At 52.1% G+C, this 14,180-nt stretch overlaps 1 protein-coding gene across 1 annotated transcript; it reads right to left on the bottom strand.

Moving 5' to 3' along the window:
- Positions 1–11,346: 11,346 nt before the first annotated feature.
- On the bottom strand, positions 11,347–12,957 carry GARIN4 (golgi associated RAB2 interactor family member 4). The gene has a single exon (XM_012933726.2). The coding sequence runs from the start codon at positions 12,955–12,957 to the stop codon at positions 11,347–11,349; it is 1,611 nt and encodes a 536-aa protein (XP_012789180.2).
- Between the last annotated feature and the right edge of the window lie 1,223 nt (positions 12,958–14,180).

Raw genomic sequence — 14,180 nt, 5'->3', positions numbered from 1 at the left:
CACAAGAGCCAGTGAAAGTAGTTTCTTATTGATCAAAGGATCTGTACATCAGGAAGAACTTACACTCCTAAATGTATATGCACCTAATGAGGGACCAGCAAAATACTTAAAACAACTACTCATAGACTTAAAGAAAGACATTGATAGCAACACAATACTAGTGGGAGACTTCAACACTGCTTTATCACCTCTTGAGAGATCAACCAGACTCAAGCTTAGCAAGGACATACTTTATCTGAGGAAAGAAATGGAAGAAAGGGGCTTAGTAAATATATACAGGACACATCATCCTCAGAAAGCTGAATACACATTCTTCTCAAGTGTGCATGGGACATTCTCTAAGATAGACCAAATGCTGGGCTACAAAACACCCCTCCATAAAATTAAGAAGATAGAGATTGTATCAACGGTCTTCTCAGACCATGATGCGCTGAAAATAGAAGTGAATCACACACACAAACAGAACATCAAATCAAACGCCTGGAAATTAAAGAGACTACTATTGAACAAGTGGCTTAGAAAGGAAATCAAAGAGGAAATCAAAAGATAACTGGAAACAAATGAAAATGAAGACACGAGTTACCAAAATTTATGGGACATGGCAAAGGCCGTGTTAAGAGGAAAGTTCATAGCTCTATAAGCATTCCTCAGGAAGGAAGAGCAAGCCCACATTAAGTAACCTACCCTCACAGTTTAAAGAGCTAGGAGAATAAGCAACAAAAGTAGCTCAACCCAGGCAGCAGGAAGGAAATAATAAAACTTAGAGCAGAAATTAACCAGATGAAGTCCAAAAAACAATCCCAAAGATCAATGAAAATAAGAGCTGATTCTTTCAGAAGATAAACAAGATCAATAAACCTCTAGCAAGATTCACAAAGAAAGGGAGAGAGAAAACCCTAATAAACATAATCAGAAACGAAAAGAGGGACATCACAATAGAAACTACAGAAATTCAAAGGATCCTCAGAGATTTCTTTGAGAATCTTTATGCCACGAAACAAGAAAATGGGAAAATTCCTGGATTCCTATAGCCTCCCGAGGCTGAACCAAGAAGAATCCAGAATACCTGAACAGACCTATCACCATCAAGAAAATTGAAATGGTAATAAAAAGTCTCCCCCAAAACAAAAGTCCTGGCCTAGACGGATTCACTAGTGAATTCTTCCTTTTTTTTTTTTTTTTTTTTTTTGCTTTTTGGGTCACACCTGGCTATGCACAGGGGTTACTCCTGGCTCTGCACTCAGGAATTACTCCTGGCGGTGCTCGGGGGACCATATGGGATGCTGGGAATCGAACCCGGGTCGGCCACGTGCAAGGCAAACGCCCTACCCGCTGTGCTATTGCTCCAGCCCCGAATTCTTCCAAATTTTGAAGAGGACTTACTCCCAATTTTTTAAAAGCTTTTCCAGGAAACTGAAGAATCAGAAACACTTCCAAACAGTTTCTATGAAGCAAATATCACCCTGATACCAAAAGCAGACAGAGATACCTCAAAAAAAAAAAAAACTAATTACAGGCCAATATCTCTGATGAACACAGACACAAAGATCCTCAACAAAATTCTAGCAAACAGAATCCAATGACTCATCAAAAAGATCATCCACCATGACCAAGTAGTATTCATCCCTGGGATGCAAGGATGGTTTAACATTCACAAGTCAATCGACAATACATCATATCAATAAAAGAAAAGATAAAAACCATATGATCATATCAATAGATGCAGAGAAAGAATTTGATAAGATCCTGCACCCATTTATGATGAAAACTCTCAGAAAAATGAACTTTGAAGGACCTTTCCCCAATATTGTCAAAGCCATCTATCACAAGCCCAAGGCAAGCATCATCCTCAGTGGGGAGAAACTGAAAGCCTTCCCTCTAATACTGGGGACAAGACAAGGTTTCCCACTCTCACCACTCCAAATTCAATATAGTACTGGAAGTTCTGGCCATAGCAGTTAGGCAAGAAAAAGATATAAAGGGCATATAGATAGGAAAGGAAGAGGTCAAGCTATCACAATTTGCAGACAATATGATACTATACTTAGAAAATCTTAAAGACTCTACAAAAAAGCTCCTAGAAACAATAGATTTGTATAGTAAAGTGTCAGGCTACAAAAGGCAGCCAAAAGTCCATGGCTTTCCATATACAAATAGTGAAAGAGAAGAAAACGGTGTTTAAAAAAACAATCGTGGGGCTGGAGTGATAGCACAGCGGGTAGGGCATTTGCCTTGCACACAGCCAACACAGGTTCAATTCCCAGCATCCCATGTGGTCCCCTGAGCACGGCCAGGAGTAATTCCTGGTGAAGAGCCAAGACTAACCCTTGTGCATCACTGGGTGTGACCCAAAAAGCAAAAACAAAAGCAAAAATCCCATTCACAATAGTAGCTCAGAAAATCAGCTTAACTAAGCTTAACTTGGAATCATCTTTTTTTTTTTTTTTTTTTTTACTTTTTGGGTCACACCCGGCAATGCACAGGGGTTACTCCTGGCTCCTGCATTCAGGAATTACTTCTGGGCTCAGAGGATCATATGGGATACTGGGACTCGAACCCGGGTTGGCCACATGCAAGGCAAACGCTTTGCTGTGCTATTGCTCCAGCCACATGGAATCATCTTAATTAAAGAGGTGAAAGACTTGTATAAGGAACATTACAAAACACTACTTCAAGAAATAAAAGAGGATACTAGGAAATAGAGACACATCCCCTGCTCATGGATAGGGAGGATTAACATTATCAAAATGGCAATACTGGGTCCAGAGCAGCCGCACATGAAACGGCTCCTCGGCTCCTAAAAGACCATGATCCCGGAGGCCTACTAACCACTTTCGGCACCAGCGGCTTCTGTAGAAATGCATCTAGACTGTGAACTGAGCTACAACCCCATGCCGCCCTGGGTGGGGAAAGGTTTTTCTCTCTCGACCTTTCCTTTTGGAGGGGGTGGCAGCAGTGGCCGTGGCGGCACCCACGCGGCGACCGCAATCTTCTAGAACCCACTACCCAGAGGTAGAGCTTGCAGTGACGTGGCGCGCAGAAGATCTTGGGATGGGGTGTTACTGGCACGCTCTCCACCCAGACGAGAACCGGAGCAGCTGCACACGGAACTGTGAACTGAGCTAAAATATCAGAAATCCGTATCAGAGCTCATATATTCTTCATTCTCAGTAATCGAAAACAAATTATCAAGCAATACCTTTTCAGCATTTGTTTGTTGGGGGAAATTCTAAATAATAGTTTTCTGTTGAAATATTGAATTCATTCAAAGTATAGAGAGAATAAAGTGAAGATCAGGGGCTGGAGAAATAGCACAGCGGGTAGGGCGTTTGCCTTGCACTCAGCCGACCCGGGTTCGATTCCCAGCATCCCATATGGTCCCCCGAGCACCGCCAGGAGTAATTCCTGAGTGCATGAGCCAGGAGTAACCCCTGTGCATCGCCGGGTGTGACCCAAAAAAAGCAAAAAAAAAAAAGTGAAGATCATTAGCCACAAAAGTTGGGGGGTGGAAGGGGGGGTATACCGGGGTTCATGGTGGTGGAACATGTGCACTGGTGAAGGGATGGGGATCTGATCATTGAGTGACTGAGACTTGAACCCTGAAAGCTTTGCAACTTTTTTCATAGTGATTCAATAAAAATAAATTTTAATTAAAAAAATGGCAATACTGCCCAAAGCATTATACAGATTTAATGCAGTCCCTATCAGGATACCCATGACATTTTCCAAAGAAATAGACAAAACACTCCTGAAATTCATATGGAGTAATAAAACCCCATGAATACCTAAAGCAATCCTTGGGAAAAAGATAGGTGGCATCACCTTCCCTTCAAACACCTTCAAGCTGTACTACAAAGCAGTAGTAACTAAAACAGTATGGTATTGGAATAGAAACAGACCTGCAGACCAATGGAAGAGAGTTGAATATTCTGTCACAGACTCTCAAATATATGATCACTTAATCTTTGATAAAGGAGCAAGAAATGTGAAGTGGAACAAGGAAAGCCTCTTCAAGTGGTGCTGGGAAAACTGGACAGCAACCTGCAAAAAAAACCCACAATACTCTGACCTCTATCTAATGCCAGGCACAAAAGTCAGATCAGGGGATATGATGCCACCAACAGGTCATCCTGTACCTGTGGGGTGAGTGCATCAGCAGCCTGATGGTGCCTTCAGTCTTCCTGACACCCCAAAATTGCTACTGTGCCTTTGGCCGGGCCCCAACAACTTGGGACTAAGTTTACCAAGAAATTAAATGGCCAACAGTTAGGTATGTGGGAGTCATGCCACAAACCACCTCCGGCTCAGCTATACAAGCACATTTATTGGTCTTATTTCAGAGACCCATAGATAAATCAAGAAAGAGATCAAAGGCCACAGTTAATCTTGGGTCGGTGCATGGCTGAACAGACTGGGGTAACATGGAGGGGGGCAGGTTGGCCTGTGCCTGCCCAGGCAGAGCCCACAGCAGCCGCTTGCTTCCACAATCCAAAATCTCTGCCACACCCCTGGCCTGACTCCACTGTCTCAGGATGGATGTCACCAAGATATAGTCTGCTGAAAATTCAGGTATGCAGAGTTTGTGACTGAAATCTCCAGGCTTTCACGGAGTTGGAGGAGGTAGTTCCCAATATACATGGCAGGACTGGCAGTCACGGACCAAGTCCAGTGACCCCCTTTAAATTCTACTACTTGCCTTGCTTCAGAGACTCATATATCTTGAAAGAAATAAAAAACCAGAGACAGAGCAGCGAGTCCCGGAAGACATCACAGAGCTGGAGATCTCTCCAGGCCCCACACCAAGCCAATTTCACCTCGCACCCCAGATGGAGCAGGTGCAATCTCCCCACCTACTCCAGATGAAATCTCGGTGACCAAGATCTTCCACAAGCAAGGCCCAGGTATATGGGCTTCAGGACTAAATCTCCAGGTCCCATGGCAGCAGAGGTGCCGAGCTGCACCGCCCCAGATCCCTGCCCACTAGTAGGCCTGGCTATCATGCCCACAATGTGCCTCAGGGTGCCACCTTTGTTCACCAACAGCCCTGATCCAGAGACACAGCAATGAGTCCTGGAAGACACCACAGAGACAGAGATCTCTCCGGGCCCCATACTGAGCCAATTTCACGGGGGCACCCAAGATGGAGCAGGTACATTTTTCTCCGCCTACTCCAAATGGAAACCCAGTGACCAAGAGCTTCCACAAGCAAGGCCCAGGTATACGGATTCAGGACTAAATCTCCATGCTGCATGGTGGCAGAGGTGCTGGGCTGTCCCTCCCCGGCTCCCTGCCCACTCATCAGCCTGGATGTCACACCCACAATGTGCCCCAGGTGCCATCTTAGCGCACCAACAGCCCTAGTCCAGAGACTCCCAATTGAATCCCAAAATGAATTCGTGCCCTACAGAAGTGTCTCTGGAACCCAACCATTTACAATCTAGGATTCTAGAAGCTCACAGCCACGGCACCCAAGATATTCAAAAGGACAATGGACAATAAATTATCTAGCATCTGCCCTTTGCAGGCAGGCTTGAATGGTGGTGGAAAAAATTGAGCAAAACATAATACCCAAAATTAGAGAGTATTGGCGAAATTGCCTGCCATGGAGGCAGGGTGAAGACTGGGATGAGGGAGGGGGATATACTGGGGACACTGGTGGTGGAAAGTGTGCACTGGTGGAGGGATGGGTGTTTGATCATTGTACAGCTGAATCTCGAACATGAAAGCTTTGTAACTGTATCTCACGGTGATTCAATTAAAAAAAAAGTAATGTGGAGTTCATGCCCAATTCAATTAGCTTAATCAATGGCTGAATAAATAGCAGTTCTCCTACATTTAAAAAAAGTCAGATCAAAGTGGATTGTAGCACTGTTGTCCCATTGTTGATTCATTTGCTCAAGAGGGCACCAGTAATGTCTCCATTGTGAGACTTGTTATACCGAATACGCCACGGGTAGCTTACCAGGCCCTGCCGTGCAGACAGGATAGTCTTGGTAGCTTGCCGGGCTCTCTGAGAGGGACAGAGGAATCAAACCCAAGTCGGCCATGTGCAAGGCAAACACCCTACCCACTGTGCTATCACTCTAGTCCCAAAGTGGATTAAAGATCTTAATATCATACATGAATCCATAAGGTACATGAAGGAAAATGTAGGCAGAACCATCCATGACATTGAAGCTAAAAGCATCTTTAAGGATGAAACACCACTGACCAAGCAAGTGGAAACAAACATAAACAAATGGGACTACATTAAACTCAGAAGCTTCTGCACCTCAAAAGAAAGTGACTAAAGTACAGAGAACCCATGGAATGGGAAAGAATATTTACCCAATACCCATCTGATAAGGCATTAATATCCAGGATATACAAGACACTAGTAGAATTATACAAGAAAAAAACCTCCAACCCCATCAAAAAATGGGAGAAGGAATGAACAGAAGCTTCCTCAAAAGAGAAATACAAATGGCCAAAAAGCATATGAAAAAATGCTCCACATTGCTAATCATTAGGGAGATGCAGATCAAAACAATGAGATATCATCTCACACCACAGAGACATGCACACATCAAAAAGAACAAGAACAACCAGTGTTGGTGCAAATGTGGGGAGAAAGGGACTCTCTTTCATTTTTGGTGGGAATGCCAACTGGTCCAGCATTTTTGGATATGGACATTCCTTCAAAAACTAGAAATTGAGCTTCCATATGACCCTGCAATACTACTTCTGGGAATATATCTTGAGGATGCTAAAAAAGCACAGTAGAAATGACATCAGCACCTGTATGTTCATTGCAGCTCTGTTCACAATAGCTAGAATCTGGAAACAACCCGAGTGCCTAAGAACAGATGACTGGTTAAAGAAACTTTGGTACATCTACACAATGGAATACTATGCAGCTGTTAGCAAATATGAAGTCATGAAATTTGCATATAAGTGGATCAACATGGGGAGTATCATGCTAAATTAAATGAGTGAGAAAGAGAGGGACAGGGGCCTGGAGCGATAGCACAGAGGGTAGGGCGTTTGCCTTGCACGCAGTCGACCCAGGTTCGATTCCCAGCATCCCATATGGTCCCCTGAGCACCGCCAGGAGTGATTCCTGAGTGCATGAGCCAGGAGTAACCCCTGTGCATTGCCAGGTGTGACCCAAAAAGCAAAAAAAAAAAAAAAAGAGAGAGGGACAGACGAGACACACAAACGAATCTCAGACCCGAGCAACTTGCTGCAGAGATGGGCCTGGCCATTTGCAATCGGCCATTTCCGCTGGGCTACTCCAGACGGGGGCAGGTGCCGTCCCTCTGCCTGCCCTCTAGGAGCCCCGGCGGCCGCCATCTTCTACAGCTCAGCAAAGAGCTCCAGGTACGGGTGGCGGTGGCAGGAAACGCCAGGCCTCACGGGACAGGGGAAGAATCGGACCTTCTCCTTTCCCCACCCTGATGGGACTCTGAGATGACGACCGCACATGGCCACGTCTACTTAAGCTCCCACACGGCCACGATCCAGAGACACACAAACGAATCTCGGACCCGAGCAACTTGCTGCAGCGATCTCTCCAGACCTGAATTATTAAAAGTTTAGAATTCCTAGAGTGTGTGCCCTCGAGAACATGCAGTACAAAACACATTGCATTTTTGGCAGGTATGAGTGGTGGTGGGTTCAAATATCGAAGGTTACCAAAGTAGAGAAAGAGAGTAGTGTGAAAATTGTCTGCCACAGAGGCAGGGAGAGGTGTGGAATGGCGGGGAGGGGGGGAGATACTGGGGACTTTGGTGGTGGAAAACGTGTACTGGTGAAGGGATGAGTGATGATTGTATGATCAAAGCTCAAACATGAAAGCTCTGTTACTGTACCTCACGGTGAATCAATAAAAAGGGGGTAAAATAAAAAGAGAGGGACAGACATAGAATGACTGCACTCATTTGTGGAATATAAAATAACATAATATGAGATGGACACCCAAGGACAGTTGACACAAGGACCAGGAATATTGCTGGTTGGAAGCCGGCCTCATGAGCTTGAGAGAAAGGCAGCTGGAATAGAAAAGGGATCACTGAGTCAAAGATGGTTGGAGGGATAGTTTGGGATGGGAGATGTGTGCTGAAAGTAGATAAAGGACCAAACGTGATAGCCTCTCAGTATCTATATTGCAAACCATAATGCCTCAAAGTAGAGAGAGAGTATGGGGTAAATTGTCCGGCAGAGGCGGGGAGGTTGGGGAGGAGGGATACTGGGGACTTTGGTGGTGGAAAATGTGCACTGGTGGAGGGATGGGTGTTCAATCATTGCATGACTGAAACTCAAATGTGAAAGCTTTGTTGGGGCTGTAGCGATAGCACAGAGGGTAGGGCGTTTGCCGTGCATGCAGCTGACCTGGGTTTAATCCCTGACATCCCATATCGTCCCCTAGAACTACCAGGAGTAATTTCTGAGTGCAGAGACAGGACTAACCTCTGAGCATTGCCGGGTGTGATCCAAAAAAGAAAAAAAAAAATCTTTGTTACTGTATCTCACAGTCATTCAATTAAAATAATTAATTAAAAAACTATGCTGGGCTGTTCCAGGTCCTGTGCAATGCAAGAGCCCCACACCTGCACCCCAAGATCTGCTCCAGCCAGCAGCACCCTCTGCGCCCTTGAGAAAGGACAGGGGTGAGTCCCTTGTCTTGCACAGACAAGGTTCGAGTCCCACCCACCACAGATGCTCCCTGCAGTGACACTGAGCAGAGCACTACCTGTTGGGGCCCGTCCACCCCACGAGACCTCCTGTTCCCCTGGGGCTGCAGCCCCCCAGCCCTGTCCCCTCCTCTCAGAACTTGGTCCAGGTTCCTGCCTCCTCCAGGACACATGGTCAGGGCGGTAGGCAGCTGGGGTGCACCCCCGCCTGCAGCCTGGGGTGCCTGCCCTACCCCCTTGGCTTGGCGGACCTGCACCTGCGATGGTGGGTTGATCTGCGGGCAGAGGCGCCAAGACCCCAACCCAGGAGGGTTGGGTGCCAGTGGGGCCTGGACTACATCCTCCCCTGTGGGTGAGCAGCACGGGCCTGTGTGGAAACACTCCATGCAGGAATGTGGACCCGCCCTCGGTCACAGCAAACTTCCCTCTGCCCCCTGCGGCCCGGCCCCAGCAGCGGGTTAATGATCCAGAGGCTGTTTGCCAGCTGCCGAGGGCTGCTGCCCGTCTCCCGCATCTTTCACCTTTCTCAAGAACCACTGCCTCATGCCATGACTCTCACGGCAGCCCCGGAACCTGTTTGCAGGGGCCTGGGGTGGTGTCGGGGCTGCGAAACCCCACCCACTGCGGAGGCTTCACCACTAGGCTCAGCCCTCGCCAAGCCTGGTTCCTGCAGCCTGAAAGGGTGGGGGCCCGCAGGCTGGAAGGACAGGGCTCCCCCACCCCTGGCTGGAAGAACGGGAACCCCCGGGCTGGGAGGATGACTTCCCAAAGCCCATCAGTCAGCTCCTGAAGACCCAACTGCAGGAAGCAGTCGAGCTGCTCCCAGGGACGTGTGACACTGAAGAGTCGGTGTTGGACACTGCCTGAAATGACTTAACTTGCCAATACAGGCCTGTGTAAAAATTAAATTTAAAAAATAATGCAAGCTGGGGGCTGGAGCGATAGCCCAGCGGGTAGGGCGTTTGCCTTGCATGCAGCCGACCCGGGTTCGATTCCCAGCATCCCATATGGTCCTCTGAGCACTGCCAGGGGTGATTCCTGAGTGCAGAGTCAGGAGTAACCCCTGAGCATCGCCAGGTGTGACCCAAAAAGCAAAAAAAAAAAAAAAAAAAACAAAAAATAATGCAAGCTGGTAAAAGTCTAATAGGAGCCAGAAAGGTGGCACAGAGAGAGGTTAAGGTGCCTTCTTACAGGCAGGCAACCCCATCCCCGGAACCACACAGGGTCCTCACCCTGCCCCCAGCCAGGAATCAGCCCTGAGCACTGCCGGGGGTGGCCCAAGCCCCTAGGAGTCTGATGAGCAACAGGGGACAGGGCTCTAGGAAGTGACCCAACATTCCAGAGCACTTGAGTCTGGACAGCAGCTACCCAGGAGACCCCGGTTCAGGGGACATCGGGACCTGAGTCAGGAGCATCAAGGGCTGGGGCTCTTGAGGCCTCTGAACCCAGGAAGGCCGGGGCTTGTCTCTGCCCAAAGCTCGGGTGGAGGCACTGTGGGCCGCTTTGCCACCACAAACAGCCGCCTGGGGTGAGACAGCGGGGACCAGTCCCCTTCTCCAGCCCCTTCTGTCGAGGGTGAGTGTGAGCTCGAGAGACTGGTCTGAGGGCTTCTTAGAAGCAGGAAGCAAAGCCTTCTGGGAAGCAGAGCGATAGCACAGCAGGTAGGGGGCTTTGCCGCGGCTGACCCAGGCTTGGTCCCCAGCACTCCGTACAGTCCCCCAAGCACCGCCAAGTGATCCCTCAGCACAGAGCCAGGAGTAAACCCTGAGCACCACCGGGTGTGGCTCCCATAACCGAGTGAAGCCTCTTTGAGGGAGACACTTCAGAGTGGCCCAGTGAGCACGCTAACAGCTCAGAGGGGAGAGTGTGGGAGGTGCCCCCGCCCATGGCTCTCTAGCCACTGGCTTCCCACCCATGTTTGCATCCCAAAGAATCCTGCCCATGTGGACATTTTCTCCTGTTTCAGCAAACACAGACCTGACTGGCTTTTCTCACAGAGGCTTCAAGTGTTTCCTGTCTGCGTGTTCCAGCCCCATGTACCACTCATGACGGAGATCTGGGCGCTTTCCAGGGCACTAGAGGAATCCTTCGTCCGGCACCATCTCTGAGGACCTGCGGGCATCTTTGGGGTCGTGCACCTGAGCCCCTCACCTCTGACAACTCTGGAGGCTGCCTAGAGCTGCTCGACCCCTCACCCGTGCTTGGGGTCTAAGCAGGGAAGAGTCAAGGAGAGAACTCCAGGATTCGGGGGCTCACCTGACATGTCACCAATCCCAGTTCCATCCCTGGCACCACCTGGGGTCCCCTGACCCGCCCAGGCTGGTTCCCTGAGCACAGTGAGGCCTGGTGTCCAAGCCCCCCGTGTATAAGAATAAAGGCACAGGGAAGCAGAGGGCTTGCCCCCCTGGCCCCCAGCACAGTCTGGCTCTGAATTTAATGGTCAGGAGAAACCGCCGGACCGTCCTGGGGTCTCTGCTGAGGTCCTCACAGGTGACATCACAGAGGCCACTGTGAGGTGGCGGCAGGCCGGCCCGAAGCTGTCCAGAGCACGAGGCACGCCACTGCTCGGATCTGGGTCTTTATTTAAACTGCAGGGAGGGCGGCTGGAGGTGCCTGGGACTGTCTGGGGAGACACAGGAGCTCAGGGCCCTTCTGCAGTTCCCCGCACGGGGCACTAGGCATGAGCTTCCAAGGCCGCTGTCTCTGGGACGCTGGTGGCCACGCTGGCGGCCAGCTCGGTTTCCTCTGGCACGTGCTCCAGGGCCTCGGGGAGCGCCTCCATGCCCCCAGCCTCTGCCGCGGGCGTGGCCAGCAGCTCCCCGGCCCGGGCTCGCGGGGCAGTGAGGCTCCGCAGGAAGGTGCCAATGCGGCCCAGCTGCCGGGTGGTGGCCCCCGCGCTGCTTGTGGCCAGGCTCCGGCTGGACTTGTGAGCCACCCTGGACTCCTTGGCGATGGCGTGGCTGATGCCTTTGTGCACGACTCCCCACTTGCTGCCCCCTGAGCTGCCGCGGCCTCGCTCCTTCTTGTCTTTCCGGGCACCCCAACGGCTGGTCAGTGAGCGGCTGCTGACCAGCTTCCAAGAGGCCGAGTCCTTGCTCGCCTTGCGACGCTTCTCAGACAGCCGGCGCTGGTGCCTGCTGCCCTGTGGGCCACTGTCCTTGTCCTCCTGCTCCCGCCGCCCGCTCCTGCTGCCAAGGGGGGCCTGGCCTGCATCTTCCGCTTCCTCTCCCTGGGCCAGGGGTGAGAACAGGGGCTCTTCGCCAGGCCCTTCTGTGTTACCTGGCGTGTCCTCTGCAGCCTGGCCGTCAGGTTCTGGCCCTGCCATGGCCAGCCTCAAGCCCTTGAGGGACACGTCTCCGGTCCCTGTGAGGGTGGTTTTGTGTCCCCCTCGGCCTTTGATGGTGGTGCAGGGGCTGGTCATGCTGAGCCGGTCCAGGTCGTCCAAGGCCATGGCTGCTGTGTCCTCTGACAGGGACCCCTCCACAGACTCTTGGTCCAGCTCCACAGGCTTCCGGCTGGAAGTAGTTCCCTGGGGCCCCCTCATGGCTTGCTGCGGATCTTGTTGGGCCCCCTCCCCACCGAAAAAGCCCGTAGAGGAGGCTCCAGCCACATCAGAGACGCCCTGGAGGCTCCTGATGCTCACCTGGTCCTGGGCCTGGCGGGCCCGGCGGGCAGCCAGCCCCGGGCTCTGGCGTCCATCTCCTTCCAGCAGGGTGACGGAGTCCAGGTCCCTGGCCGGGATGGCGTAAGTGCTGCCGGTACAGTCCATGGGTGGCCGTAGCAGGTGGACGAGCTTCTCCCAGTAGGTGAAAAGGTCATTTGGTGCCTGCAGTGGGGGACTCAGTTGCAGGTAGCAGGAGCGGCCGGTGGCAAACTTGAGCCGCAGCTGCTGCCTCTGACCGTCGTGGACGGAGATCCGCACGAACCGGAGGGGCAGGAGCCGGGTCAGCTCCAGGGCCCTGGCCGCGCGCCGCGCCTTGCCCTTGTGCTGGCCGCTGCGGTCTTCCTCGCCCGCAGTGGCAGGGCGGGCCAGCAGCATGACGTCGGGCAGCGGGAGGAGGGGGCTGGTGCAGGCGATGGCCACGGTGACCATGCGCACCCGGTTGTGCACGTCGATGACCTCCCCCCTCTTGGTGATCTGGATGAAGTCGCTCTCAAAGATGGGTGCATACTTGAAGAGGTCGTACTCGCCCCGCTGGAGCTGCCGCTGCAGCTTACCCATGGCGGTGCAGAACAAGCCCCCGACGGCCGCGCTCTGCGCCGTGTAGTACGGCAGCAGGCTCATGCTCGCCTGCAGGCCGCCAGGACCCCCGCGTGGCCCCAGGGACGCCGCGCCTGCACCCCGCCCTGAGAGTGCCCCCTGCGGGTAGCGCCGCCTCCCAGCGGTGGGGGCGGCACGGAGGGGGCCGGGAGGGGGAGTGGTGGCCCCAGACTGATCTTTCCAAAAGCGGAGAGATGAGGGGGATCAGGCACCTCCCCACCTCTGCCCTGGCCGCTGTCCCCCAGACCGGCTGTCGGCAGCAATCTCGCAGGAGAAGCGAGCTTGCTCTCCCAGGGGCTCCTGCAGGCCTCTATTTATCCCCTGGGGGCCTTTGTGACCTGTCCTGCCACAGCCCCCTTTGTCTCTCCCCAGCACCCACACCTTGGGCTGGGCTGGCCTGCCAGAGACTGGGGGGACCCCATGCTCCCTGCAGCAGAACCACAGGATGAGACAGCCACCTCACCCCAACACCAGTCCAGAGGTTCCAACAGGCAATGTCCTCCCTTCAAACTGAAAAGCCTGCTGTCCCCAGGGGCAGGTGGGGGCAGGGTCCTCCTGGCCATAGGTGATATTCCCAGGACAGTGGTGGCAGGGGCGGGTCCAGTGGACCCTGTGGCCTTTGCTGGGATCTCCTGGAAACTATGGGCATGAATCAAGCTCGACCAAGCTCGGGACACCTGGGGCTAGGGCCACATTAGAAGGGCCAGAGCCACCCACGGGGCTGGCCACGATGGCCTCCTCAGGGACCCCCTCTCCTCACCCCGTTGCTCACTCAGGCTGTCACTGGGCTCCACTTCTCCCCTCTGCTCCCAGCACAATGGAGACGGAGAAGTGGCTCTGAAGTGGCCCCTCCTATGACAAGGTGTTTGGGGTCCATGGAAGCCATAGGGGTGGGACTGGGCTCAGATCCTCCCACCTGCCATGGGTCCCAAACTTCCTGCAGAGCTCAGAGAGAGTCCAGCACCTTCGCTTAGCTCCCAGCTTGGATCATGCCTGAGATCTGTTCAGTGAGCTGCTATCCACAGAAGATGGGTACAGGGTTGGCGTCTCCCTGAGAAACGGACAAGCTATGGAAGCCACGAGGGAGCCACAGGAAAGCCATGAAGCAGCCACGGGAAATGAGTGAGGCTAGAAGGCAGGCAGCTGAGTAGCAGTTGAACTGTGGCTGAAGGAAGAGGGTGGGTGGTGAGTGCTAGTGGCCAGTGGCCCCGGGGTGGGGGTGCACGCAAGCTGGAACTTTGGACAGT

Source organism: Sorex araneus, chromosome 7 (genome assembly GCF_027595985.1).
Source record: "Sorex araneus isolate mSorAra2 chromosome 7, mSorAra2.pri, whole genome shotgun sequence".
NCBI classification, from domain to species: domain Eukaryota; kingdom Metazoa; phylum Chordata; class Mammalia; order Eulipotyphla; family Soricidae; genus Sorex; species Sorex araneus.
This window is presented reverse-complemented; position numbering and strand designations above follow the sequence as displayed.